This window comes from Glossina fuscipes, unplaced genomic scaffold (genome assembly GCF_014805625.2).
Source record: "Glossina fuscipes isolate IAEA_lab_2018 unplaced genomic scaffold, Yale_Gfus_2 42, whole genome shotgun sequence".
In the NCBI taxonomy this organism is placed as follows: domain Eukaryota; kingdom Metazoa; phylum Arthropoda; class Insecta; order Diptera; family Glossinidae; genus Glossina; species Glossina fuscipes.
Genome location: NW_023998426.1, coordinates 2,220,402 through 2,246,467, shown reverse-complemented (window position 1 = coordinate 2,246,467; position 26,066 = coordinate 2,220,402). Strand labels below are relative to the sequence as shown.

General features: G+C 35.8%; 6 protein-coding genes across 6 annotated transcripts; 4 read left to right on the top strand and 2 right to left on the bottom strand.

Annotated features, from left to right (window-relative positions):
- Nucleotides 1-178: 178 nt before the first annotated feature.
- Nucleotides 179-4,686, top strand: LOC119636896 (ribonuclease 3). The gene is made up of 3 exons (XM_038032600.1): nucleotides 179-1,866; nucleotides 1,920-2,670; nucleotides 2,732-4,686. The coding sequence occupies exons 1-3, from the start codon at nucleotides 393-395 to the stop codon at nucleotides 4,668-4,670; spliced, it is 4,164 nt and encodes a 1,387-aa protein (XP_037888528.1). The 5' UTR covers nucleotides 179-392; the 3' UTR covers nucleotides 4,671-4,686.
- LOC119636897 (mitochondrial-processing peptidase subunit alpha) lies at nucleotides 4,671-7,062 on the bottom strand. The gene is made up of 5 exons (XM_038032601.1): nucleotides 6,840-7,062; nucleotides 6,351-6,732; nucleotides 5,880-6,296; nucleotides 5,173-5,812; nucleotides 4,671-5,097 (listed from the first exon to the last, which is right to left on the bottom strand). The coding sequence occupies exons 1-5, from the start codon at nucleotides 6,881-6,883 to the stop codon at nucleotides 4,928-4,930; spliced, it is 1,653 nt and encodes a 550-aa protein (XP_037888529.1). The 5' UTR covers nucleotides 6,884-7,062; the 3' UTR covers nucleotides 4,671-4,927.
- A 1,147-nt stretch (nucleotides 7,063-8,209) lies between these two features.
- LOC119636866 lies at nucleotides 8,210-14,321 on the bottom strand. The gene is made up of 4 exons (XM_038032531.1): nucleotides 13,747-14,321; nucleotides 13,253-13,683; nucleotides 10,277-11,129; nucleotides 8,210-8,759 (listed from the first exon to the last, which is right to left on the bottom strand). Exons 2-4 carry the CDS (start codon nucleotides 13,394-13,396, stop codon nucleotides 8,509-8,511), a joined length of 1,248 nt encoding a protein of 415 aa, XP_037888459.1. The 5' UTR covers nucleotides 13,397-13,683; nucleotides 13,747-14,321; the 3' UTR covers nucleotides 8,210-8,508.
- LOC119636868 (protein lifeguard 1) lies at nucleotides 8,794-10,261 on the top strand. The gene is made up of 4 exons (XM_038032533.1): nucleotides 8,794-9,061; nucleotides 9,153-9,316; nucleotides 9,386-9,634; nucleotides 9,706-10,261. Exons 1-4 carry the CDS (start codon nucleotides 9,001-9,003, stop codon nucleotides 10,060-10,062), a joined length of 831 nt encoding a protein of 276 aa, XP_037888461.1. The 5' UTR covers nucleotides 8,794-9,000; the 3' UTR covers nucleotides 10,063-10,261.
- A 164-nt stretch (nucleotides 14,322-14,485) lies between the features above and the next one.
- LOC119636867 (ribonuclease H1) lies at nucleotides 14,486-25,088 on the top strand. Its single transcript, XM_038032532.1, has 7 exons — nucleotides 14,486-14,916; nucleotides 18,519-18,607; nucleotides 18,669-18,918; nucleotides 18,971-19,221; nucleotides 19,284-19,554; nucleotides 19,616-19,716; nucleotides 24,989-25,088. The coding sequence occupies exons 1-7, from the start codon at nucleotides 14,896-14,898 to the stop codon at nucleotides 24,999-25,001; spliced, it is 996 nt and encodes a 331-aa protein (XP_037888460.1). The 5' UTR covers nucleotides 14,486-14,895; the 3' UTR covers nucleotides 25,002-25,088.
- LOC119637025 lies at nucleotides 25,030-25,965 on the top strand. Its single transcript, XM_038032798.1, has 3 exons — nucleotides 25,030-25,115; nucleotides 25,181-25,313; nucleotides 25,486-25,965. Exons 1-3 carry the CDS (start codon nucleotides 25,030-25,032, stop codon nucleotides 25,945-25,947), a joined length of 681 nt encoding a protein of 226 aa, XP_037888726.1. The 3' UTR covers nucleotides 25,948-25,965.
- The last annotated feature ends 101 nt before the right edge of the window (nucleotides 25,966-26,066 follow it).

Genomic DNA, 26,066 nt, shown 5'->3' with positions numbered 1-26,066 from the left:
TAAGACATTAGTCTTAGAATTTATTCTCTGACTAAATTTATAATAATAATAATAATATTTTATTCCTTATTATATTTTTATGTTACTTTTTATGTTTTCGAGTTTTAATGTCGAATTGTGTCATATCAATTAAAAAAAAGAAAAACAAAAAAACAGATACTTATGGCAACACCAAAAAAAAAAACATATGTTTCAGTTTTAACATACGTTCACGACTTTAACAGATGTTTTTGGTAAGCCTATCATTAGTTCTTTAGACTTTCACGTTTGCAAAGAAAAAATATAATCCTTTCGCGATAAAAGTTTATGGCACTTGGAATCAATTAATTGTGTTTGTAATATTTTTTAAGTAAAAAATTCTACATTGATTTTCTTCATTTCTGAAGCAAGAAATGAGTTTTCCTCCGTCTTTACCAAACAGCAATGCGAATGCAACAGACAACTGCTATGCATATCCACCGCCTCCAACGCCAGTTGTTAACACTAACACTACACAGGAGACTTTCAGTTACGGCATAGTAACCAACTTTCCGCCTCCAAGGCCACCTCCCTCAACGAACGTTACCAAAAATCTACCAATCCAAACAAGCTTTTGCAATCCACCACCAATGTCAGAGCACCCTAAAAAAAGCTGCACCTCTCACCACACTTTAGTTCATGGCACAAACGCTGAAAGTGTACATTCCGAATATTACAATTACTATGCGACTCCTCCACCAACATTACATGCAACAGCAAATTTTAATTACGATCCTCGTTATAGATATCCTACTCCAGCTGTAAAGACCAATGAAAATGCTACTTATCAACATTATTCTGAAAGCGCAGATTTAGATTATTGGTCGGGAACTTATGCTCAAAGTCGTCATTACAGTTCAGACAATGCATATTTTAGAGCTCGCAGGCCACGTGACATCCCACCGCAGCAAGGCCGTTGTAGTGCCCCTTTTGGACGCCAAGGAGCTGAGAAATATTTCAAATCAAGCTGTTACGCGAGGAGGGATTTAGATCAGGAAAAAGAACGAGATGATCGTAGCGTTAAACCGGAAACTGAACGCGAACGTCTGTTGAAGACCTGGCGCTCTAACTATTGTGAAACACCCGAAGAAATACAACGCAAATTGAATGAATTAGCAGAGTTAGATGAGCATTCATCTGAAATATGGATCCGTTATTCACCAGCTGAACCTTATTACCGAAAAACTGAAACTTTGTACTCTGTGACCGCTACACCAAGGCTTCAAGAATTATGTAAAATTTTTGATGAAGCTTTAATTCAAAGGGCCTCTCGTATTCGAAATGCGTTGCCACCTTATAAACCGCCAAACCGCAAGCCTCGTAGGCGGCTATGCAAACATAAGTCTGAAGTTTGCTCTTCCTCTGACACAGGCTCTTCTGATAACGACGAATACCAAATCGAGCAGGATTGTTCCATGGAAGAACTTTCTCGAAAATTGCAGCACCCCTACCGCATACATCCCGATTTATGGCACAACGATCCTGGAGAAATGAACGATGGACCCCTATGTAGGTGTTCGGCAAAGTCGAGGCGTATTGGCATTCGTCACGGAATTTATCCAGGAGAAAACGGCTACCCAAAATGTGATTTGAATTCTAACAACGCCAAGCAATTGTATCACTACCGGATCACCATTTCACCTCCTACCAACTTTCTCACGAAGACCCCAACGATCATCAAGCATGACGAACACGAATTTCTATTCGAAGGCTTTTCACTTTTCTCCCACTTTCCTCTAGTCGACTTGCCCACATGTAAAGTGATTCGATTCAACATTGAATATACGATACTTTATATCCCCGAAAGAATGCCCGAAAACTTTACCATACGTGAGCTGGATTTGTTTTGTAAGTTTATCTTCTTTAGTGTATACATATTTACTTATCCAAGCCCATTGTAGTCAAATATCTGTTTCATGAGCTGTTAGAATTGGTCGATTTTTCTTTATTGCCCAAATTGTCAACTTTAGCAGAAGTAGAAACAAGTTGTCCGGCATTTCACTTTATGCCCCGCTTTGTACGTGACTTACCTGACAATGGTAAAGAAGTTCTAGCGATGTGTGAAGTGCTCAGGTACTTGCTCGATAACGCAGGTCCTTTGGTGGACGACAGACGTTTACGTTGTTTGAATTCAATCTCGCAGCATGAATGGCAAGATTATGTTGATGATTTTAGAGGGATGTTGGTGACTAAACCGGGTTACAAACCCTGCTCCGTGCGAGTTGATCAGCTAGATCGAAATGTCAGCGACTTGCCGGAATGTCGCGATACGGAAAGCGGTTTAACTCATCCAGCTATTGTACATTTTGGCATACGACCGCCACAGCTTAGCTACGCTGGTAATCCAGAGTACCAAAAAGCGTGGAGGGAATATGTGAAATTTCGTCATTTAATGGCGAACATGTCCAAGCCATCATTCAAAGATAAACGCAAACTTGAAGAAAAAGAGGCCCGGCTCCAAGAAATGCGAACGCAGGGAAGGATGAAACGCAATGTCACGGTTGCGGTTAACTCGAAAGGCTATCATCGTACTGGTATAATGTGCGATATTGTACAGCATGCGTTATTCGCCCCAGTTTTAACAGGCCATTTAAGATTTCATAAGTCATTGGATTTATTAGAGAAAACTATCGCTTATAAATTCAAAAACCGGTTGGTCGATGAAAAGGGTTAAATTTATCTGTGACATTAATTTGCTGCTTTTCTTTTTTAGATATTTATTGCAGCTGGCATTGACGCATCCCTCATACAAGGAAAACTATGGAACTAATCCGGATCACGCTCGTAATTCTCTAACAAATTGCGGTATTCGTCAGCCAGAGTACGGCGATCGGAAAATTCATTATATGAATACGCGTAAAAGAGGTATAAATACCTTGATTAACATAATGTCACGTTTTGGAAAAGAATACGAAACGATGTCCAATATCACGCACAATGAACGGTTAGAGTTTCTGGGTGATGCTGTTGTAGAATTTCTTAGTTCTATTCATCTATTTTTTATGTTTCCTGAACTCGAGGAAGGAGGTTTGGCTACCTACAGAGCGGCAATTGTTCAAAACCAACATTTAGCTTTACTAGCAAAGAAATTACACCTTGAAGAATATATGCTATATGCTCATGGATCAGATTTATGCCATGAACTCGAGCTTCGTCATGCTATGGCAAATTGTTTTGAGGCATTGATGGGGGCTCTGCTCCTAGATGGTGGCATATCAATTGCAGACGAAGTGTTTATGAATGCACTTTTCATGGAGAACAATCAGCTTCGTGAGATCTGGAAAAACTATCCTGAGCATCCATTGCAAGAGCAAGAACCTCTCGGTGATCGCGCGTATATAGCATCTTATCCAGTCCTACAAGAACTAACCAAATTCGAAGACTCTATTGGAATTAAATTCAAGCATATTCGATTGTTAGCGAGAGCGTTTACAGATCGTTCGATTGGGTTCACTCACTTAACACTTGGTTCAAACCAACGTTTAGAATTTCTTGGAGACACTGTTCTTCAGCTAATTTGTTCAGAGTATTTATATAGACACTTCCCCGAACATCACGAAGGTCATTTGTCTTTATTACGTTCCTCTCTCGTCAACAATCGCACTCAAGCTGTAGTTTGCGATGATTTAGGCATGACGACATACGCCGTTTATTCAAACCCAAAAGCAGAGCTCAAAACCAAGGATAGAGCTGATCTTCTGGAAGCATTTCTGGGTGCTTTGTACGTAGACAAGGGTTTGCTTTATTGCGAGCAATTCTGTCACGTTTGCCTTTTTCCCCGTTTACAAATTTTTATTATGAATCAAGATTGGAACGACCCAAAATCGAAATTACAACAGTGTTGTCTAACTTTGCGAACCATGGACGGTGGCGAGCCTGATATACCTATTTACAAAGTGATAGAATCTTCAGGGCCGACGAATACAAGAGTCTACACAGTAGCTGTCTATTTTCGAAATAAACGCTTGGCCACTGCCACCGGTTCGTCCATACAGCAGGCAGAAATGAATGCTGCTAAGCAAGCTTTAGAAAATTCCCGGGATCTGTTCCCGCAGTTGGATCATCAAAAAAGAGTTATAGCAAAAAGTATTAAAAAGCAGACAGGAGGCGAGTTGTGCTTGGAAGTTGAGCGATCCAAAAAAGTCAAAATTCGAAAGTCTTCAAACATTAATCCGATGGAAGATGAATCGCATTTGCCGAAGCAATATCGTTTACGAGAAGATATTTCCAGTGATGAACTACCAGAAGACAATGATATCGACGTCGAAGAAAACGACGGCAAGTATTGTTTCGGGATCTTCTCGACAAAAGCGTTGTCCGATTCCGAAAGTGTTTCATCCCTTGCAAGTGTCGATATACCTAAAAAAAAACCGAAGTATTCATCTGAACCTTTTAAGCCTACCGTTGGGAAAACCTCGCAAAATATACAAAAAGTGGACATATGCGAAGATGTAAGTAGCGACGAAGAGGTTTTTGGAACGTCAAAATCCTCTACGGTTGTGCTTCTTCCCAAGCCGAATAGCAGCTCTCCGTTGTTGAAAACATCAGCAATGACACAAGGAATGCAAAACTGCACTCTTACCGATCTGAAAGATCTTGTTGAAGACATATCCTCGTCATCTGACTTGGAACCTGGAGAATTATGCAACTGATTATAATTAATCAAGATTACAACTCTAATTTATTGATGATGCAGGATTTGCCCCATATAAAAAATTCCAAATAAAGCAACTAAGAATAAAAGTTTGCTTATACAAAAAACTGAAAAGGTTATGTCGAACTTAAATTTGAAAAGCCATCAATATATACAGGAAGTGACAGCTCATACTACAATTCACTAAACTACACTTCGTAAAAGTATTTAATCGAGCATCATACAGCGGCACAAAGCGCTATACTGAATAAAAAATTATTTAAATAGGGATAATCTGCGGTTAGACAGCCGACCGTCTTGAAGTAATGCATTTTGTATTTCTTTAATTTCGGGCAAACTTCCAATGTCACCCCGTGCAGCTACAGAGACGGGGGTTGCTAGTACGCGTTTGGCTACACGTTGAATATCACTGGCTTTGACTCTTTCTAAAAAGTTAGTATCACAAATAAGAAAAATTTTGTCTTATATTGAAGTTAGATAAAAGAAGAACTCTTACTCACCTATCTCATCGATAAAATGATCTGGGCGTTTACGATGTCCGGTGGCCAAGACTTGTCGACCAACATCTTCAAATACCACTGGTCGCGATTCTAAATTCATTAACAGCATGGACTGTAATTGTATTTTTGAACGACTCAATTCTTCGCGTCCTGGACTAGAGGCCATGTTAACCATTTCTCGTGTCACCACTTCAACCATGTCCTTGACATTGTTGGGGGGCGCGCTTGCATGTATGCAAAACAGACCGGAATCGATATATGAATGGTTATAAGCCGTAGCACTATACATCCAGTGGTAACGATTAAGCACATTTGTGTATAGTCGGGAGTACATGCCTTTACCGGGACCACCGGCAGAAAAGGATCCGCCCCCTCCCATCATTATATTCAGAACGCATAATGGCACAAAGTCAGGATCTTGATGGGAGCACCCTTCCAGACCGATTACCACATGAGCTAGCTCAGGTAGACCTGCAGCGGCGTAAATAGGTATTTCGCATTGCTCCTTGCAAAGACCGCCAGTGTACTGAGCCACCGACTTATCAACCTCTGCGCCATATTCTCCTTCCTCACTTTCCCATACAGCGGGTTCTTTTACAAAAAAATTTTCAACATTTTCAACCAGCTCTTCGTGGTCAACCTATTTTCCAAAAATATGCATTTTAATAAGCTGAGTAGTAAATTACCCCATTTGGTGTGTAGCTTACGCCAACTCCCGCAATAACCATACGTTCAGGGGTGTGATGATTCTTCAAATAATTTACTATAACGTCACGATTTATGGCACCAAGATTTTTCACGGGACAAAGCTTAGGCAATCCCAATGTGTTTTCTCTATAGGCAGCCGCATGAATCATATCCATAAGAATAGACTCTTGCTCTGGACGCATTCCCAATGTCTCCAATTCGAATTGTATGGCTCGCCGAGCTAACGATACTTCTTCTTCCTGAAGAGTTGGACGCAAAGTAACATCAGCTAAAAGGCGAGTTACCGATTCGATGGCACGACTATCAATGCTGGCTGCATATATCAATGTATCCCGAGAACATTGGCAATCACAAATGCCACCATTTCTCTCCAACTCCTTTAGTATGGCATCTTTATCAGGAAAATTTTTGGTAGACTAAAAATAGGCATTATACAAATAAGTGCCCACTGCCGCTATAATTAAACTCACGTTAAAAGCCAATTTTTCCAGGAAATGCGAAATACCACCGGGATAAGTGACCTCATATCGCGGCCCTGAGTCTATTACCAAACCCACTGTACAAAATTGTCCAAACCTTGCTTCTGAAGCCACGCGCAAACCATTTTTTAAAGTGGTCACGGTCGCCGAATTACTTTCCACCAAAGGTTGCGCGTATTCAACTTCAGGTAAATCAGGTAAGGCATCCGTCAAAGGAGGCAGCTTAGTTACAATTTCTGTAGAAGGCGTGTTAATAGTATAAGATCCGTCAAGATTATTTCTTAAGCCACCCGTAATTTTTCCAATACCCGTGCCACTTCCCACTTCGTCAATTCGTGGCACTGAAGGTTTTGTAGCAAAGCCTCTCGATATACTATTACAAAAAAATTGTATAGAAACATGTACGTATACATCCAATAAGATATAACATATATGTAAAAGATTGTTATGATTGCATTTTCAGAGACCGCTGTCACCTACCTGTGCCATTTTGTCGCAAATCTTCCTAATATTCGCATATGCATTTGGATAATTATTACAAACCAAGGCAATTATAATAGAGAGAAAACTTTTATTTTATAGGATTTATTTTTAGATTTAAATATATTAACAATTTCAATTTTTGGTTTTTTTGTCTAAAAAATCATACTAAAACAATTCAATACCCACATCGAAAGAAAAAAATTTATGACAGCTGATTTACTAAACGTCAATTACAATTACAATTTTGAAATAAATTTTGCTTGAGGAGTATTGCCAGTTGCTTATTTTGCTATGAAAAGAAGGTATTAACAAAGATACAAAGTTCGTGTCTCAATCTGTCCTAGGTTCGAGTGGTCATGGCAATTAATTTATTTATGCGCATCAGGAAACTAGAGCTACTAAAAAACGTGAATAGGAAGATACACCATAAAGCTAGCAGATCATAACGCTGTAGGGTTATAAATAACGTAAGTTTAAGGCCTACAAGTTAAAAAACATTTCCTAATTGTTTTATTAAACGATTTTATTTAATACGCATACAAAAACGTTACAAAATGAGTGAACGAAATGAATGCATTTGCATCTTGCATCCTTGTACTATGGTCTAAAAGAGTAGCTACATGATAATGTTTTAGCATTAATGCAGAGTGCAGTTTCTCCGAAAGTGGATTTTTTGAGCAGAAGCATAACAATTGATTACAAAATGTAAAAAATGCAAACAACCAGTTTAAAAGCATTGAGTGATTCAACGTCACTGCTCCGCATGCCAGGGCAAATGTATACAGCAAAATTAATCCTCTCCAATTTACTGGCACAACTGGAGTAATTCAGTGCAAGCTACGTGTCAACTGCACAAAGTACAATCAACTGTTATTTTGATATGTAGGTGCATGATGCACGATATAAATGATCTATGCGCATATGCATATTGTTTTTGAATTCGACCCCGTCTTTCATTTTATTAAGGAAATGTATAAGTACACTGCTATGCATAAGTTGTCTTATATATGCCTAAGCATACTCCAGTAATATTTCTTCACTTCTATCATACATGGGTGTGTTGACGAGGTACCATATGTAATTCCTTTCATTATAGAACCGACAATCGTGACTACTAGTGCTCATCCTACTTTTAATCCTAGAAGTTAATTCTTTGGTGTAAATAAATTTACAATAATAATGATAGAATGTATTTTACTCAGTACCGGTGATACTTCGAAACTATAATTTCACATTCAGGGATCAAAAATAAGTCGGATTCGTTTATAGAATGCTTTATCGATCGCGTTGAATAATCTGGATAAATGACTTAGGCCAAGTAATGCAAAAGAATTTCTCTTCGTACTTTTTATTTACTTTTGTTTACATATATTTTAGAATGTTCATTGCTTTGGAAACATACAAACAATTATAATTTTAGAAAATCACAATTTTTTTTTTTGGCTTAGAGTAACTTAAATAAGCTATAAATGTGACAAAGACTGAGTTATTTCAGCAATAACATCTTTCAATGTTGTTGTTAAGAAAATCTAAGTATGTGCCTAGTCATGCGTAAATGATAACGATATATCTAGAAGCGCGAAAGATCTGTTTTTTTTTAATTTTTGTCTTAAGAACTTACTTTTCGGTTATTATATGGTTTTAAGAAAAACTAATTAAGCTTGGATTAGTCTTCCGTAATTGGATGCTCCGATATTTCACTACTGTTGCGTCGTCGATTTTCGAGAATTTTTGTCGCCTGTTCCAGAGTTTCTTTATAGAAAATGTTATAGTTGTCACTTGGCAGTGAGTATTTTGTGTCATCTAAAAACCAGGTCAGGCCCAAGACAATGTTAAAGGCTGAAGCATCATAACTGTGACAACCGGAATAACGATATTGCGGCTTTTTATTATATTTACAACCATTTGACTGTGCACCTAAAATATTTACGATATAAAAGCAAAGTTATATTAAATCGTTACACTTCGTCTTCTAAGTTTATTGGTGAAGTAATTATGTATGGCAATACCGTGGATTTCACAATTGTAGGGATACAAACAATTAAAAAATATAGAGGACAGTAAAAATTAGATACAGAAAAGAATTCGCGACACTTCCTCATCCAAATATTTATATCAGATTTTCTACGGTCTGCTTTAAATCAAACGGACACAAATTATGTTTCAACAGGACAATTTAACGAAACCACAAACCGTCCCTCCTAGTAATTATGAAGAAGGTAATATAAAATGTGCAAAATAAAACTTTAAATTTTCTTGGAATTCGAAATGCGGTGGCAACAATTACTAACTCTAAACTGATTTTTTTAGTTTACAATCACAAATTAGATAATTCCGGCTATGTGCCTTCAATTATTCCTACTTCACCATCAGTACCAGTCATAGACCCTGAAGATTTGGAACCTAAAAACTTTTCATTTAATGACCAAAGCGTACGTAGAGCATTCATACGTAAAGTGTATCTTATATTAATGGTGAGTTCTTTAATTGTAATTCTAGAAATTCTGAAATAAGGTATTCTTATTGTCGTTTCTTTCTGCCAGGGTCAATTATGTTTCACTTTCGGAATGGTAGCCTTTGTTCTATTTCACGAACCAACGCTTAAATTTATTCAACGCAATTCGTTTTTGGTAACGATTGCACTAGTCACTTTGCTTGTTGTGGTTCTTGCTATGGCTTGCTGTGACTCTGCCCGCCGTACCTATCCTACAAACTTTATATGTTTGAGTATTTTTACTTTCGCAGAATCATTTGTAGTAGCCGCCATAGCTGGTCGTTTCAATTCGCAGACGGTATTTACAAATGTGGTTCGTTCACAAGCCATTTAATCTCATTTATATTTTCTTTCCGCAATATTATTTAGGTACTGATGGCTGTAGGCATTACTGCTTTCTTGTGCTTAGTATTGACAATATTTGCGATGCAGAGCAAATATGATTTTACCGCTTGCGGTGGCATCTTATTAACAGCTCTAGTGTGCGTGGTAATCTTTGGTTTTATCACCATTTTTTGGAACGATTATATTTTGCGCACAACGTACGCTTGTTTGGGTGCCTTTGTGGCCTGCCTTCTTCTTATTTACGACACCCAGTTGATGATGGGTGGAGATCACAAATACAGTATCAGTCCTGAGGAGTACATTTTTGCTGCACTAAATCTTTATATGGATGTGGTGCGTATCTTCTTGTTTGTCTTGACCTTAGTTGGCGGTAAAAAATAGTTTACGAAATCGTTCACACATGTGCCGAACACTTTTTGTATATTTTTTTTTGGAATCGCTTCCTTAATGTTTTACGTATTAAAGTATATGCAAATTTTTTTTAATAAAAAAAAAAATAAATAAAATATCTAACTATCAAAGTCTAAGAATTACTGAGAATATTAACATTTTAGAGTTAGTAGAGTTTAAATGTGCTAATCGATTGTTTACTTACCTATTGGATCAATGCATTCTAAAGTGAGTGCACACTTAATCCAAGGCAACATTATTTTCTCGATTACAAACAAATTGTCAGCGAAGAAAACCGTATCCATGTCAACCATGCGCAGAAAGAAAAAATCGTCGATATCCGTTTGAAAGTAATCAAACATTTTTGGATGGGTGCGCGCTGATACGGCTATGGGTGTATTCCAACCTAATACGCCAGACTGGACTACCTTGTTCTGAAGGTAACGAAAATCATGGGCGGAACCACGGATACGCATGTAATTCTCAGCAAACAATATATACTTAGAACGCATTAAAGCGTCTTTTATTACGATCGGTCGATACGCGTGCATACGCTGATCAGCTACATAAGTAGGAAATACCGACAAATCATATGATATCACAGAGCATCGTGTACTATTGCAATAAGCGTTCAAGGCTCGTGCATCTTCCTCAGACAAACCCAGATCATAAATTAGTAGAAACTCGTTAGGCAATTTGCTGGCAATATTTTGTAACATTAGTATTGCTAAAGGAGATTGACCTTCTTGAACGTAGGTGACTATACTAAAGTTAGCCTTGCTTTCATTGAATAATTGCGCCGACGTCAAGTTGGTTTGCGCAATTGTTTCATGTTGCAGCGGCTTATAAGTTAGCTCGACCGTCTTTTTGAAATCATTCTTTGGTGATTCAATTTTGTTATTTTTAAATTTAAGAGATTCTGTAATGCCTTCATTCAGCTCGTATTTATAGAATTCCGATCCTTTCTTGGGATAATTAATTTGTGATGGAAAACCCAAAATGGTCAAATACTTTGCATCAATTTCCAACTTCTTTCGCTCAGACACTCGCAAATTCTCCTGTAAATAATTTTGAAAAACAAACCTGTTATGTAAGTATATCATACAAGTATTGAATTTTCTGTATGCATTAATAACAATAATAATGATAAAATCCGTAGTATATAAGTAAATGAGAGTATTCCAATATTATTTCTCGCTGTAGTCGTCATCCTGAAAAACCATCAACCCGGAATCAACCAACAAAAAAAAAAAATGCTTTAAACTACCTCACGCCAGATGTGCGCTGCCCAAGCAACTGTTTCTCATTTAAGCAGTTTTTAGCCAAAACACTATAAATTTTAAAATTACTACACTTTTTTAGAAATATGCAGAAAAGCCTTTTAGTTTTTTTGGGAAGCCGTGCTTGCAATACGATTATTACACTTATTTTCATATGTGCATGCAGAAAACACGTGGCAGAGTATTGTCAATTAACAGCCACATTAAAAAACACTCCAGGCTGGACTATTCAGTATAAACACTTATTCAGTAAAAAACAAATAAAAAGATGACATCTGTTTTGGGACTAAAAATGTACCGGCAAGTAACGGTAGAGTAGTATGTAAATTTTCATCATACATACGAGGTCATATTCTACAAATTATTTTTCGATATTGAATCAAATTCAAACTTTATTTTAGTTAAGAAAATAGCATATGAAGTCCCTTAGCTTTCTTTCGGCTTTGAGTGTGTTATAGAGCTATTGGTGAACCAATAGACTTGTTTTTTTTTTGGCGTAGCAAAACACATAAATGAAATATAACATCACATAAGGTACCTCAAGACTACTTCGCCGGCTTATCAAGACCTAACTCGAGGTAAGAAGATGCCTGCTGGTGATGGCTCTGATTGAGTAAATCGAGAATTTAATTGGAATTATGGAATTTAGTAATAAGAGTCAGAGCAATTGCTTTTAAATGAATTACATTTGATTTTCTTCATCTTATTCGATCGAACCAAAAAAATAAAAATTATTGAAGACAGTATTAGCGATTTTAACGATTATTTTAGCGACGTTCCATTCGAAGAATGGCGGGAAAAGCTTCACCACTATACTTTGCTAACTCTATTCTCCAAATTCTTTTATTTGATACTGAAGAAAAAATTAATTCGCGGTGTCTATCATATTCATTTCAGGTTAACCCACTTTTAGGCAGATAATATATCTTCATTCGAGGAGGGTGTTTGGTGAAGTAAAAGTAGAAAATTTCGAGCCTTTAACTTTTGTAATTTGCGTGCAACGTGCAAAAGCCCACAAATTGTTGTTAAGAAAACCGTAGCTGCAATCAATTTGCTTTAACCAATTTGTCCCATTTTCAAAGCCAACCAGCGTGCAAAAACTTTCAAATTTTCTACCAAATTTAAAAACGATATCTTCAGTTTGGCGGCCAGGAGAGTGACAACAAAGAACACAACGCAGACGGACATACATGACTTAATCATTTCAAAATTTCACGCTGAACAACAATATTTATCCTTTATAGTGTCTCCGAAGCTTCCTTTTGAGTGTTACATACATTATGAAAAAAAACGAAGTGAGTGTATCCCCATCCTTCAACGACGGGTACAATAAAATGCTAAAATATTCATTACTAACAGTAGTTGGCCGACATTAAAGAGAAAGGATTTCTTAAATATTGCTATAAACGACGCTTAAAGAGAAATTTAATTGAAATTCGTTCAAACTGAAGTTATGAAAAATGTAGAATTTGACAGAAGTCCACCTGGTTAAGAGATAGTGATCGAAACCACTATCATAGGAAGTCAAAGTCTGTGTACTTTACCTACAAATATAAAACGAATGCAAAATGACAACTGTAGAATATTGAACTAAAGAGCAAAAGAGCAATGAGTTTATTTTTGCGAAGATTGTTGGACGCAAATCAGTCCACACAAAACCTAGATAGATAAAAATTAACTTGAGCGTTTGAACACGGGATTTTTTTTTTTTTTGATTTTAGATCCAAACTCAATTGCCTATAAATCAGAAATTGTCATTTTTATCTCTTCTATATATTGTAGGAGCTTTTGAATGATACTTTTGTAATTGTTTCAATCCAAAATTTCTAGAAGCTTTCTTTAATATATTTTCTATTGTCTCATCACAAAAGTTGTTTTCGAATACAAATTTCGAAACTTACCTGTAATTTATTAAATTGTTGATGAGTCTGGGAAACGATATTTTTTAAGGAATCGTTAGTTTCGCTTGCTGGTCCCAAAGCAATAAACAAAATTGTGGTAATTATAACACAACATAGTATCACAATAAAATGTTTTGTTCGCATTGCAGCTAATCTCCGTATCCTATGCGAATGTATTAAACTGGGTAGCTGAATTTTGAATTTTCTGAGGCCCTCCACAATGGCATATGAAATTGTATCTTTTTATTTTTGAAAATCTTTTTTGCTTCTATTGGCTACGTCGCGACTAAGCGGCAATTGTTGCACCGTCTCAGATGACTTCTTTGTCAATTTTACCATTTGGTACGATAATATTCAAATTAAGATTGGGCGGTGTAGTAACTCCGTTTTTGTTGCCTATAGAATGCTCGGCCGCTGACGTAGTTCTGAATCTATAATGTCAAATACCACACGTATAAGCAAGTTACCAAAAGAATTATCACTCTTTCACTTACTGGTTACACTCTTGGTTTATCCGTTTGTTCAGAGCACTCCTTGCTACATTGAAACCACAATGAATTTTATTTACTTGATTACTAATGAAGTCTAAATGCATCGCCATCACCTTATCGGTGTATCAGTTTGAATTGTTTGCTACGGCACGCAATACCAACCAAAAATACCAACTGAAACTTATTATGATTTTATGGCACTTATAATTATAAAAAAAATTTTATATAACTTTTATTTAGCTTATAACTTCATACTGTTGAACTACAGTTTAATGATTCTATGACAGACACACACACACACACACACTCACACATATTAACTCTAAAGCAAAAACAAATTAATCACAAATAACACAGAAGATAAAATGCGTATCGTCTTGATTTTACTAAATTAAATTCTCCCGACTTCCTAAGTTCACATAAATTTTCGATTATTTCAAATTTAAAAAGCAAATGTAGCCCCAACGCGATATCGAATCGGTTTTCTCCAAATTTTGTTTAAATATTTTTCTCCTAAAGGATAATGAAATAACAACCCTGCAATCAAAAATTACGAAGATGTCTATTCTTTTCGAATTCGATTAGTTTTTCATGAATTTACACAAAAAGCGGCAAACACTGCTCCCGTCATTAAGAGAGTAACTTCGGCTATAAAGGCGGTTTTTCTTCGTTTGTGGGAGCAGATTACCACCTTGGTGACAAGATAAAAACAAGTGAAAATCTTTATACGGCCAAGCATAAAAAAGATGATAATAGTGAATTTTCTTCAGCGCATGTGTAATAAATAAAGCAGTAGAAGTAGTAGCAAATTGAATATACCCATAATAATCGTAATACTAAACCTTAATTTTAGTACACTTTATGCGAACCTGGGAACGAGTTTACTCATTTAATATCGAGCATCATCGACCGTGATTTTCAATGTTAATGGTTTTTGATATCGAACAACATGCAGCGAGCAGTTGAATGACCGCATTCGTTAACACATACTTATTTTTTTTCGATAACGATTCTCGTAGATTGTTTCAAGAGCAAAAACTTGCAATCTAGAAATATATTTAAAGGAAAAAGAAAGTAAACCATTGTTACGAAAAGCAAATATGTGAAAAAAAAAAAAATAGATCCTACCTCATTAATAATGGAAAATCAAAGATGTTATGGAAATTAATAAAGGTAAATGATTCAATGATTTGCTTTTGCCGGCTAATGCACTGATCAATACTTCAAGGAAATTCAGTTTCAAGCGAATTCAGTTGAGCATCCCTTTAGAAATTGCAAATAGGTAATTACTAGGGGCTAGACCTGCAATACGTGGAATTTTGTCATCAGTATTTATTCGGCTGTAGGTGAACGTGAAATAAATTTCGTGAACGCACTTTTCTACCACAAATTTTCTTGCAAAATTAGTGAATGCATGTTCTTTAAGATGTCAACTATCTCTTGTAATTTCATTTTTCGATTATGAAGAATAGTTTTCATGTCCAACCAGCTCTTTTGCGCCTCCACTAACAGTGTACTCGTTGGGTGCCCAAAAGAAATCTTTCAAGTTCAGTCCAGTGTGAAAATTTCTATAATCAATGTAGGCAACATCAACGTCTTCTTTCTCGATACGATAACGCGGCAATTCAATGTTCAATTAGCTAAGAGTTCTCAGATTTTTTCTGTTCTTCAAGGATTCTGTTTAATGAAGCATAACTAACATCAATATCATACTTTTGTTTGTTGTGATGCGCTTGCTAGCAATGATCTACTTTATATTATAAAAATAATCAAATAATAAAATTTTTAACTATAGTGCACAAAGTAAGTATAGCATACGTACCAGTTTCCGCCACGCTTATTGTGTACTCGTTTGGGTTTTCCGCAAATATGACGGTGCTTTCCCCAATCTTTTTTCTGGCATCCACGACACTCACATCTGCAAAAAGTGAATTCGTCGCACCCCGTTTAGAGTTTCTTATTTTATCGGGCATGCTGTAGAAACATAGTGTTATATTAATACAGTGCATATAAAAGAATTTAAAAAATTTTCCGCTTGTGTTAGTTAGCTTTTCGGGATAATTTCTGTTTGATGTAATATATATCAAAAACATTAGGTATCAATGTCTTCAAACCAATAATTACGGCCTTCACGTATTAGGACCCTTTTCCAACATTCGTGTGTTGATTATCCGCGTTTATACAGTCTTGTCATCCTCTTTACCCACAATTCATCGGGTAGGGTTTTTGTCAAATTTGCGCGGCTATATGCAACATCCACAAGTGCTTCAGATAGTTCCACCCTTTAGTATTATTTAGTTGAAGTTCAACTTATAGGTAGCAATTTTTAAGACCTTGTCTAGAATCTTATGTTATTAACACCTTTTGCCATTTCAATATAGGACTACTATTCCTTACAAGTAAGCTTAAGTAACTTTGAAGTAAGAAAAGTATAATTTTAAAATCTTCCAATAAAAGAAAGCAAGAGAAACTAATAAAAGACTTTTGGATGACGAAAAAATTTATTGAGAAAGTTTCTGCCTTTGGCTAGCGAATACATGTATCTCATGAAAGCAAAACACATTTATAATGTACCGACTACTACTATATGGTTATATGAAGGGCCAAGAGGGCGGCCCATGTTGGGCACGTGAAATTAACTGCACCAGAGAAGTGCGCTTTCAAACTCCTTACACTGGCGATCATACGGCGATCATATTATCAAGCCGTTTTTGGTTACATACAACAGCACATTAATGAATTAATGAATTATTATTCATGTGCAAACCGAAATTTTTGACTGAATCCTCTTTGAAATGCAATAAATATTCAAAATTCTGTCGTGGTCGCAATTTGTTGTTTCATTTAATTTAGCTGAGCGGGCAGAACATATACGGTAGCATATGGATGTGTTAAATGAGGATGGAATTAAAGGATATTGCAGATTTAATAAAAACCTCTTGACTGAAGAATTAAGTCACATGGATGCCTTGCAATCGTGGTCGCCGGAATTATGCAATTTTGTGGAGACGACGAGTTCATAATTAATAATGAAACAATATGCGATATGTTTTATAAGAGAGTTGCAAAACTATATTTGTGAATTTTTTAAATATACAAGCACATTACGGCAATAAATGTCTATGTCGAAATTTTGAATTTAGTTTTTTTGTTAGAGTAACCCAAATGTAATTCGATTTCTGTATTATCCTCCAAATTCTCCCTTTAAATAGTACAAGGTGACCGTTCCAAAAGAGCTATGAAGTTTCCTTTCTGTGAATTTCATATCTGAACCATAATTCATAGTATAAATGCGAAGCAAGTTGTATCTAACACTGTCAAATCTTAGCTAGAAAGCATTGTACATGCGCGTATTTTTGGGATGATTTAGTTTTTGCTTCTGTTATGTTTTTTGTACGTTTACCAAATGACACATATATCAAAAATTTATTCTTATACGACTGGGGTCGCCAACTATATATATATTTGATATTGAAGATGTGATCGACATCCAATATATGTCTTTCTTCTGAAAATGTTATCTTCAGTTTCATAGTTATATTCAGTCTTAGGAGCACATTTTTGTATTTGAATCATTTAAGCAGACAAAAGGCAAAAGTGCCTTTTATGTTAAACAGCAACGGTAGTAACAATATTATTGAAATAATGACATCTTTAAACCAAAATCTATGCCAACAAATATCATGCAACAGCTAGCGTTGCGATTTGCGCGTCGCTCATTACCTGCATCGAAAAGGCCATGTTCCATCTCTTGCTGTAGGCCGGCATCCAGCCTCTTTGATTGGAGATAGCACAATTTTTCGGCCGCATATTTGCCACTGCAGAGATTACATCAAGATTATAGTAGTCTTTGTTCGTTTCTATATTTTTATGAATTGTTTCTAGTAGGTGCGGATAATCGTACAATACCCGGATGCAGTGTGTGCTGCCGTCTGCCCGCTTTCTATTGTATATTTTGTTCTTCCCAAATTTTTTTATATATTGCACATTTGATACATTTCGGTCGCAGACGACTGCTCTCACGTCCAACCCCAATTCTTCAGCCGCTTTTATGCTTTTTTCTAAGGCCCATCCCATGTTATTTTGGCCTTTTACGCGGGGATAGCTATCCAGCACTATGTTGAAAGAGGTGAGGAGGCTTCGTGCTGCGAAGACTATCACACCGTAATGTTCCATTGTTTTTTTTTTCCCTTGGTCTTATAGCCGCAGCCCCGCAGTTCATCATCTTCTCGAGAGTACACCGTCGCGTGGTTGGTGTACACCTCGTCAAAATGGATCTGCACTATTTTATCTTTCTTGGTCAGCCCAGCGAATTTTGACATCTGCGCTTAATATATCGCTTTTTATATATTTTTCAATGTCGTTCAAATATGTCTTTAATTTAAAGATTTGCTCTTCTCTGCTGCCTGTCTTTAGCGACAACGCAGCTCTAACTCCTAACTGCTTTAGGGTTCATTTTAATAACAGTTTGAAAACACTGCCAATTGCAATAACATAATTTATCCTCCATGCTAAAATTTTCGAAAAAGATTGTTGGAGCAAGAAATGTACTTGATAAAAGAGCGTAGTTGCTGCCTAGAAATAAACACAGTGTTTTTTACAACGTACCTCTTGTGTGTAAAAAAATTTAATAATGTTTCGTCGATTTTTCTTTCAATATTTTAGTTCTTTATTTTTTAGTTTTTTTTGCGTTCGAAAGGAAAAATTTTTGTGTTTCCAACCTTGGCAATACTGTTCAAATTTATTTGTATTCTGAACAAAATATGCTATTTCAGAGAACCGTTTTCAGTAATGCACGCATTACGCGTATGATGTCTTTCTATGCCGTAGCCTGTGGACGCGCAATAGGTGTTTATAATTCTTGGTAAGCTTTTTGAGCTTCTCTCAGTTGTGTTCGTTTTTTTAAAAAGGATTTTTTCTCAAAGGAAAGAATGCGAGGAACAAGTGAAAGGATTTAAAGGAGCAAAATATAAGAAGTTCCCTACCCGTTCAGCTGCTGAAGACTTCATTCGCGGCGGTGAAGCTATTGAAAATGAAATTTGCAACTTTCAAAGTTCAAAAAAAAAATTTTTGAAAGGTTGTATAGGAGATGTCACGACATCGGCAGCAAAAACGGACAAAGAATTTTGGCCAATTAACCATGACGATGAAGGAGATATAACTGAGAACGATCTGGTAACTACGCATTAACATAATATTTACAATAAAGTAATAACATATTCCTTAGTTATATGCTTTAGCCGAAGTGGAAGGGACTTCAAAGTCTCCAAATCGACTAAAGCGAAAATCGGGTAATGAGTCCGGCTCTGCGAAAATTCGAAAAATTGAACCAATCGGCATCAAACAAGTAGGACCCTATGAATTTCAAATTAATGAGGAAGGCTATATTTTGGCTTACACCGACGGGTCTTGCTTTAACAATGGAGGCAAAAATGCTTCTGCGGGTTTTGGCGTTTATTTTGGTGATAATCACCCGTTGTAAGTAAAAAATATATGGAATTACTAAATTATTGTGTAACTGAAGCATGGCTATGCTTTAGGAATGTTGCTGAACCTGTAACAGGTAGAGTAACTAATAATGTAGGAGAAATACAAGCAGCAATATATGCTGTGAAAACGGCGCAGAAACTGGGGATAAATAAACTATGCATTAGCACAGACTCTCAATTTCTTATTAATGCAGTAACACTTTGGATAAAAGGGTGGAAAGCGAAAAATTGGCATTTAAAGAGTGGAGACCGTGTTAAAAACGAAGTCGACTTTAAAGAGTTAGACAACTTATTGCAGGATCAGAGTTTAGATGTTAAGTGGGTAAGTTATAAATATCAAAATGAATTTTATCGTTTGTGTAAATATTTTGAATTCAATGTAGAACTACGTTAAGGCGCATAAAGGCATTAAAGGTAACGAGATGGCGGACAAGCTGGCCAAAACTGGTGCAGAAATTTATAAGCGTGTATTTCTTGGCAAAATGTAATTATTAGAGGCATTTTTGTTTTGTTTTATTTGTTTTTTTTCTGCTCCTAACAATACTATTAAAAGGCTAAATTCTCAATGCTTTGAAATGTACATTAATCTTAATTATTTCGAAATCTTAACATATGCTGCTTGTTGTTACTTGTTTGTTTACATAAAAACCGTGTGGCTATTTCAGCGGCCTCAAAACTGAATAAGCGCGTGAAAATTGGGAAAAACATTACATTTTACAAACTTTTTTATAAATAAAAAAATTGTGCAGGTATTGATATGTAATGGATGAAGAATAGATAATGCTTATTAATCGGGGAAACGAAAGAAAGAGCGGAAAAAATAAATTATTTTTCATTTAAGTTTTTACCAATACGAAGCCATAAAGAAATGGGTGTTTTGCAGGTCAGAAAAAGTTAGATATTTAAAATACGAAAGAAATTTTAGTATAAAGATAAAAGCAAAATATTTGTAATATATAGCTTGATACGTCATACCGCAATATTTAAATCAAAAAATATTTTGATGAAATTAAAAGCCTTATTTTGACAAGTCGTTACAAGAAAAATTCGGTCTAATGAAAAGTAAGATTTTTACGTCAAAAAAATCTAGTTCTTAATATTTTATGATAAAAATCTGTAATTGGTAAATCAACCAAATAGAATTTTGGCCATATGCTTTTTACACGACACCATATATAGGGGGTCTCATGAATGCAAAGACTGTTCCTGCGACAAATTCTCATTTGTGATATATTGTGTGAGCGACGAACGTCAATTCGGATCTTTTCTTTTATGATTATTTTCAACACTAACGGTTTAAAACAATTAAACTTGGTAAGCAAGGGTGGAGCCAAATTGCTGTTCAGCTCTGCTTTTAATGCTAACTACTTCGTTAAAAACAATCAGTTTAATCAAAAAAATGTAAAAGCGCATATACCGAGATCTTTCACGGAAGGATCGAATTTATTCGCAATATTCCTATGTATGTATGTGGGATGTAAATGGGATCATTGTAAAAGCAGTGTCCGATACTTCCATTAAGTCTGCTGCCGGGCTTCGAAGAACAAATCCCAACGACAAGGACGATTTTATGCTCACAACAAATATTAAAATTGGTTTTAAAGGCCCTCCCCAAACCGATCAAATTCAATTTTTGCAAACTTTCCGTGGAGTATATCGTACGCGCCTTAAAGCAATACTTTAAATGGGGCCATATGGGCATGTGTCGAAGTTCTGTGGTAAGTCTCCTAAATGTACCGAACACTACCAAGCGATGAGGTGTTTATTCTGTGGTTCAGGTGAACACAACACTCGAAACATGTGTTGCCCGAACAGAGAGCAGGAAATAAATATCAACAAGATTATGGCCATTAACAATTTTTCCTACAAAAAAGTGAAAGAGAAGTTTTCCTCAAACTACTTTGAATGTCTGGATGATAATTCCTACGATGAGAATTCCCCTCCTTTGCGGAACTCGTCCGCCAATTGGCCAAGGATGATAATGAGAACGTTAATAAGATGCTAACAAAGAAAAAATTTATTACGATCGTTAAAAGGAAATCTGTCTTCTTCCAGTTCACCCCCAAGATCTCAGCGGACAATAATTTCGAACAACAATTTGCGTTCTTAACGGATTAGTCTCTGCGATTAAAGAATGTATCCGTCCAATGATTCTTCTGAATCTTGTTAAGGAATTTGAAGAAAAATATCACATTGTGCAAGCTACGATCAAGCGTGTTCCGTTCTTATTTAAAGCATGGTCTCGTTTTTACAATATAATGTCCAAAGTGTTCGGCGTAACCTACCATTTTTGGATTTTTAACTTAGCTCGAAGAACATTAATTTCTGCATCTTACGTGAAGTTTTTTTGAGGCATGACATTTTTTTTGAAGTTAAAGTTTCCAATTATACTTCAACCACCAAATGCCGAGTTGACGACTATAGTGGCTTTAGTATATTAGTTAAGAAAAGCGTCAATTTCAAACATATTCCCTGCAACTCTGCTGTTTACGTTATCATCATGAAAACCATGAACCTTTAAGCGAATCTTTTCATAGCAACATGCTACTTTCCACCTACTCTCGACGTACAAACCTTTCGTGATGAGATTCAGAGATTATGTGACTTTCTTGACTGCCTACAAAATGCGATTCTAGCTGGAGATTTCAATGCAACACATTGCTTATATGGCGATCGAGTCTCGACCAACAAAGACAAGATCCTCATAAATGCCATTAATGCCATCAGTTTAAATGTCTTAAATAACGATAACTACCTTTCCCTGTAATCGGGGTGGTCGCGCGGCAAGCAGTGTCTTAGATCTAACCTTTTCTAATTGCACTATTTTATCATTCAACTGGAACACGTCCAATGGTTCAATTGGCAGAAGTCAGCACTCTCGCATTTTATTCCACAGTTGCAACAATTCCGTTATGAAAATAGAAAATTTTATTTCTTAAGTTAATTTTCCGTCTGATTTACCATCAATTCAAAGTGGTTTTCAGCCTGAGAACAAGTTTGCTAGAACCAACCTTTCTGATATTGAATTCCTTCACACCTGTACCTTGGTGAAAGTACAAACAAAAAAAAAGTAAATATATCAATCCAGGCAACTTCACTGAATATACACACACAATTATCCCGATTAAAGAGTAATGTGGTAGTTGTAGCTCGCGTTTTTTCTGGAACTACATCCATGGTCATCGACATTACTGTCGAAAATTAAACAGTTATGCTGTGTGGAATGACCATGATAATAAAAGATACTTGGATATCCTCAAGAGCTAGATTTCATGTGTCAAACCGATTACAATAACTTCAATTCCTTTTAGTAACAATACACACAAACGTACATGAATGTTTTACATTCCAGAAGAGGGCTACCGTTACAGGTTGTGATGGAGTTAAGTACGATATGGTCAGAGCACTGTCTGTATCAAAATAGTTCCCACTCCTAAAGCAGGTCAAGACTTAAATGATTTAAGCAAATTGCATGGTCAAGAAGAGACTAATGGATATCTTAAAAACTGGGAACATTGTTCCAGCTCGTTCTAATGGCGATCAAAAACGCAAATCCACGAATATGTGCGTTAATGGATTATATTTTTTTTTCGCTAATTTAAAAGCTGGCAAAATGGTTGTAACGTTTTCCCTGGGTATTAGCAAAGCCTATGATTGCGTCAACTTCATTAAGCTTGGCAGAATTCTCCTAAACTTTTCAATTTCTCTTCAAGTACGTCCGTGAATACTAAACTTTTTATTTAAGCGTGTTTTGGTAATGGGTACAGAAAAAGTTGTTGTGTATGGTGACATTCCACAAAGCAGTTATTTGAGTCCCATACTCTTCAACGTATATACAGCTACTTAGTATGATCGTCAAGATGAACAAACTCATATTTTTCAATATGCAGATGATTTCCTAACTGTATATGCGGTTTTATCCTTTTCAGTGGGCGGGAATAATCTCTCGATAAAAGGTAACCTTTTTTGCTGCGATGCATGTGCCGATCTTAATTTACATTTTAATCCCAGCAAAATAAATGCTATTTATTTTGCCAATGGTTCTAAGGCCCTTTATCAAAGAAACTAAAGTGATCAGGTGAAAACCCATCGATTTCCTTATAGAACTTTGTATGACAGCCTAACTCTTCGTGGGCGTTATGAGAAAGCCTTCAAAGACTGTCAATCTGGATGCAATATCATCAAAGTCATGACTAACAATCGGTCAGGCTTGCCTCCCAGAAAAATTTTAACTGTGTACAAAGCTTTAGGTCCAAGATTGAGTTTGCACATTCTACAACTTGTAATTTTCCAAAATATGTTGAGAAACGTATACAAACATTTGCAAATAGAATGTTAAAAGAATGTACTGGACTGACCTCAACGTATTCTCAATGTCACTTCTGGTGAATGGCCGGCTAAGGAGTTCATTAAGGTCAAGATAATGATTCTTTCCTTTCTTCAGAAAGTTATATCTCTCAGTGACGCTTACATTGATTTCGTAATTTTGGTTCTAGCGTGGCTGCCAAGTGTGGTTTTACCATTTGGGAGTTTTTAAACCGAAGACGAAAATGATGCCTCATTTTGTCAACTTTTTTTATGCAAATATATTATTAATGAACACGTTCGCGGATAGTAGAAGTTTCAAAGACGTGAAAAAAAATGACAATCAATTTATTTTCAAACTAGTTGTGGTATCCAAAGTCGAATTGAAAATATTTTGTAACGGTAGCCATAATATAATTGTGCTTATCCAATTTTTTAACTAATCATTATTTATTTTAAAGTCACGAAAGTGCTTCAACTGTCACAACCGAAGCCAGAGCTATCCTTCACGCTGCGAACCTTTCCCATAAAGACAAACTCAAAACAGCCCGTGTTACTGATAGTTTGTCTGTATTAAAAGCTATACCGAATATGGATGATGTCATGGAAAGGTTGCAGCTTCAAAAATGCATTGGAAGAAACGTTAAAGAAGAAATTATAGAAGGAAATCTACAATACCATCATCAGCATTACTCTTCTATTAACCCTCAATAAATTCCATCTTTGTAAGTTTAAGATTTGTATACACTTATGTTAACTTTTCACACCCTGCTATTTCGTCATTATTGTAAATATCTGTACTACTAGCTACAGCTATGAATTATGGTATCTGGATATACGATGTTGCATGTTTCGGGATGAATGTACTATGCAGTACACATATGTCGTTTTCGCGTGTATGACTTGAGAAAAAAAATAATAAAATATAATGGTCTGTTGTGCCGGACTGTAGCACACTTGCTCGTCATATTATACTTTTTCTCTTTTCGATTATTTTGTTAGTAAAACTAAAAGCCCGTATCACATTTTAGATAAAATTTCCCTGGCGCGGACTTATAGTAGTCATTTTTAGTTTTCGTTTGTGTTATCAGCAGTAAACAGGTAATGTCAGAATAATCTGAGAATTTCGAACGCTATGCGAAAATTTGCATGCAACGAGTCTGCAATAATTCGTTGACAATAATAACAAGAACAAAACATTCCTCTGCAGATCTGAATGCGTGTACAATATACAATACGAGTGTTCTTAAATTCTGAAGGTTTGTAAATAACTTTAGTGCAAAGTTGATTGTTAAACATATTTTTGTTGTTAGCGCTTTTTTAAAATTTTTTTAAGGACAAAGCGCTCATTTCTAATAATATTTACATTAGTTAACATCATTAACTTTAAGTAATATAATAATAATAATAATTCGGTTTAAGTACTTAAAAATTTTATTTTTCTGTTCTAGGCTAAATTATTAAGAAAGTTATGCGCATTTTCGTAATTATAATGTATATTTTGCTGGATTCCTCGCAAAGTAGCGATTTAAAAATGCCAATAGTGGAGATTGAGTTGCTTGGTTCAGGATTGCACAGGTAGTCTTCGTATTACTAAGGAAATAAATAAATGAAAAACCGTTACTTGTCTGGATATTTGATAGAAAAATTGTGTACACAGTTCACTTCAACGATTCAATGGTGGGCAGCAAATGTGAATACGTTTTAAAACAACGTCTACCGGCTACTATGTATGTCAGTACTGATGAATTAAAAGACTTGAGAAGACTGAAAAAGGTTAGCTAGAAATGTACATATTTATATGCACTATATATATATCACGTCCACTTAAATATCTTGATTTCCAGTTAAACAGTATTTTTCCAAGATTTGTGGACATTGAAGTACCTACGGAAAAAGCAAATTCTTTCGATATTTTCCTACGAGGCGTACCTAAATTTGAAGATAATGCAATTTTACCTATACATTATCGTTACCATGCCCCTCATCGTGTCAAGTACAAAGACTTAATAGCAAAATAGAGTCTCAAGTTTTAACAATAATTTTTCGTAGCCGCTTTGCATCTGTGCAGCTACCAAAGCCAATAATGTACATCAATTGTCGACGAAATGAGGAAGTCTTATTAGAAAAGTATACGAAACTTGATTCCATCACCAAATATTGTTTAAACTTTGATCAATTGACTATAAATCCGCAAACAAACGAAACTATTAATGACGACAGCTGCAATTGGATGCTATTACAGCAAGTTTATCATTCCAAATCTTCCCTGACGGCTAATATACCGGTAGGCAACAAAAACGCGTACACATCGGTCTTGTACGGCACCATTGCCATTAGTTGGTTTGCTACGTTATGGAGTGTGTTCTACATTTTCCGCAAAATTGAAAGCGTCAAGTACAAGTTATAAAAACAATATGAAAATAACGCAAATACTCACGGAGCAAGTTAGCATATAATAAAAGTTACATATTTTGGTTACGAATTTCAATACTTTTTTTTCCAAAAATCTTATCAAAGTTATTTTCT

What these genes read in the sequence shown, in the direction of transcription:
- LOC119636868 (XM_038032533.1), top strand. Translation starts at nt 9,001, where the DNA reads ATGTTTCAACAGGACAATTTAACGAAACCACAAACCGTCCCTCCTAGT. An exon ending in TCCTAGTAATTATGAAGAAG is followed by an intron (nt 9,062 to 9,152) that starts GTAATATAAAAT and finishes TGATTTTTTTAG; the next exon opens with TTTACAATCACAAATTAGAT. An exon ending in AAGTGTATCTTATATTAATG is followed by an intron (nt 9,317 to 9,385) that starts GTGAGTTCTTTA and finishes TCTTTCTGCCAG; the next exon opens with GGTCAATTATGTTTCACTTT.
- LOC119636896 (XM_038032600.1), top strand. Translation starts at nt 393, where the DNA reads ATGAGTTTTCCTCCGTCTTTACCAAACAGCAATGCGAATGCAACAGAC. An exon ending in ACGTGAGCTGGATTTGTTTT is followed by an intron (nt 1,867 to 1,919) that starts GTAAGTTTATCT and finishes AGCCCATTGTAG; the next exon opens with TCAAATATCTGTTTCATGAG. An exon ending in GCTTATAAATTCAAAAACCG is followed by an intron (nt 2,671 to 2,731) that starts GTTGGTCGATGA and finishes TTTCTTTTTTAG; the next exon opens with ATATTTATTGCAGCTGGCAT.
- LOC119636867 (XM_038032532.1), top strand. Translation starts at nt 14,896, where the DNA reads ATGTTATGGAAATTAATAAAG. An exon ending in TGTTATGGAAATTAATAAAG is followed by an intron (nt 14,917 to 18,518) that starts GTAAATGATTCA and finishes ATGCTATTTCAG; the next exon opens with AGAACCGTTTTCAGTAATGC. An exon ending in ATAGGTGTTTATAATTCTTG is followed by an intron (nt 18,608 to 18,668) that starts GTAAGCTTTTTG and finishes TTTTTCTCAAAG; the next exon opens with GAAAGAATGCGAGGAACAAG.
- LOC119636897 (XM_038032601.1), bottom strand. Translation starts at nt 6,883, where the DNA reads ATGCATATGCGAATATTAGGAAGATTTGCGACAAAATGGCACAG. An exon ending in TGGAAAAATTGGCTTTTAAC is followed by an intron (nt 6,297 to 6,350) that starts GTGAGTTTAATT and finishes GCCTATTTTTAG; the next exon opens with TCTACCAAAAATTTTCCTGA. An exon ending in TCATTTTATCGATGAGATAG is followed by an intron (nt 5,098 to 5,172) that starts GTGAGTAAGAGT and finishes CTAACTTTTTAG; the next exon opens with AAAGAGTCAAAGCCAGTGAT.
- LOC119636866 (XM_038032531.1), bottom strand. Translation starts at nt 13,396, where the DNA reads ATGCGAACAAAACATTTTATTGTGATACTATGTTGTGTTATAATTACC. An exon ending in AACAATTTAATAAATTACAG is followed by an intron (nt 11,130 to 13,252) that starts GTAAGTTTCGAA and finishes AATTATTTACAG; the next exon opens with GAGAATTTGCGAGTGTCTGA. An exon ending in AGAATGCATTGATCCAATAG is followed by an intron (nt 8,760 to 10,276) that starts GTAAGTAAACAA and finishes TAAATATTTTAG; the next exon opens with GTGCACAGTCAAATGGTTGT.
- LOC119637025 (XM_038032798.1), top strand. Translation starts at nt 25,030, where the DNA reads ATGTATATTTTGCTGGATTCCTCGCAAAGTAGCGATTTAAAAATGCCA. An exon ending in CTTGGTTCAGGATTGCACAG is followed by an intron (nt 25,116 to 25,180) that starts GTAGTCTTCGTA and finishes GATATTTGATAG; the next exon opens with AAAAATTGTGTACACAGTTC. An exon ending in ACTTGAGAAGACTGAAAAAG is followed by an intron (nt 25,314 to 25,485) that starts GTTAGCTAGAAA and finishes ATTTGAAGATAA; the next exon opens with TGCAATTTTACCTATACATT.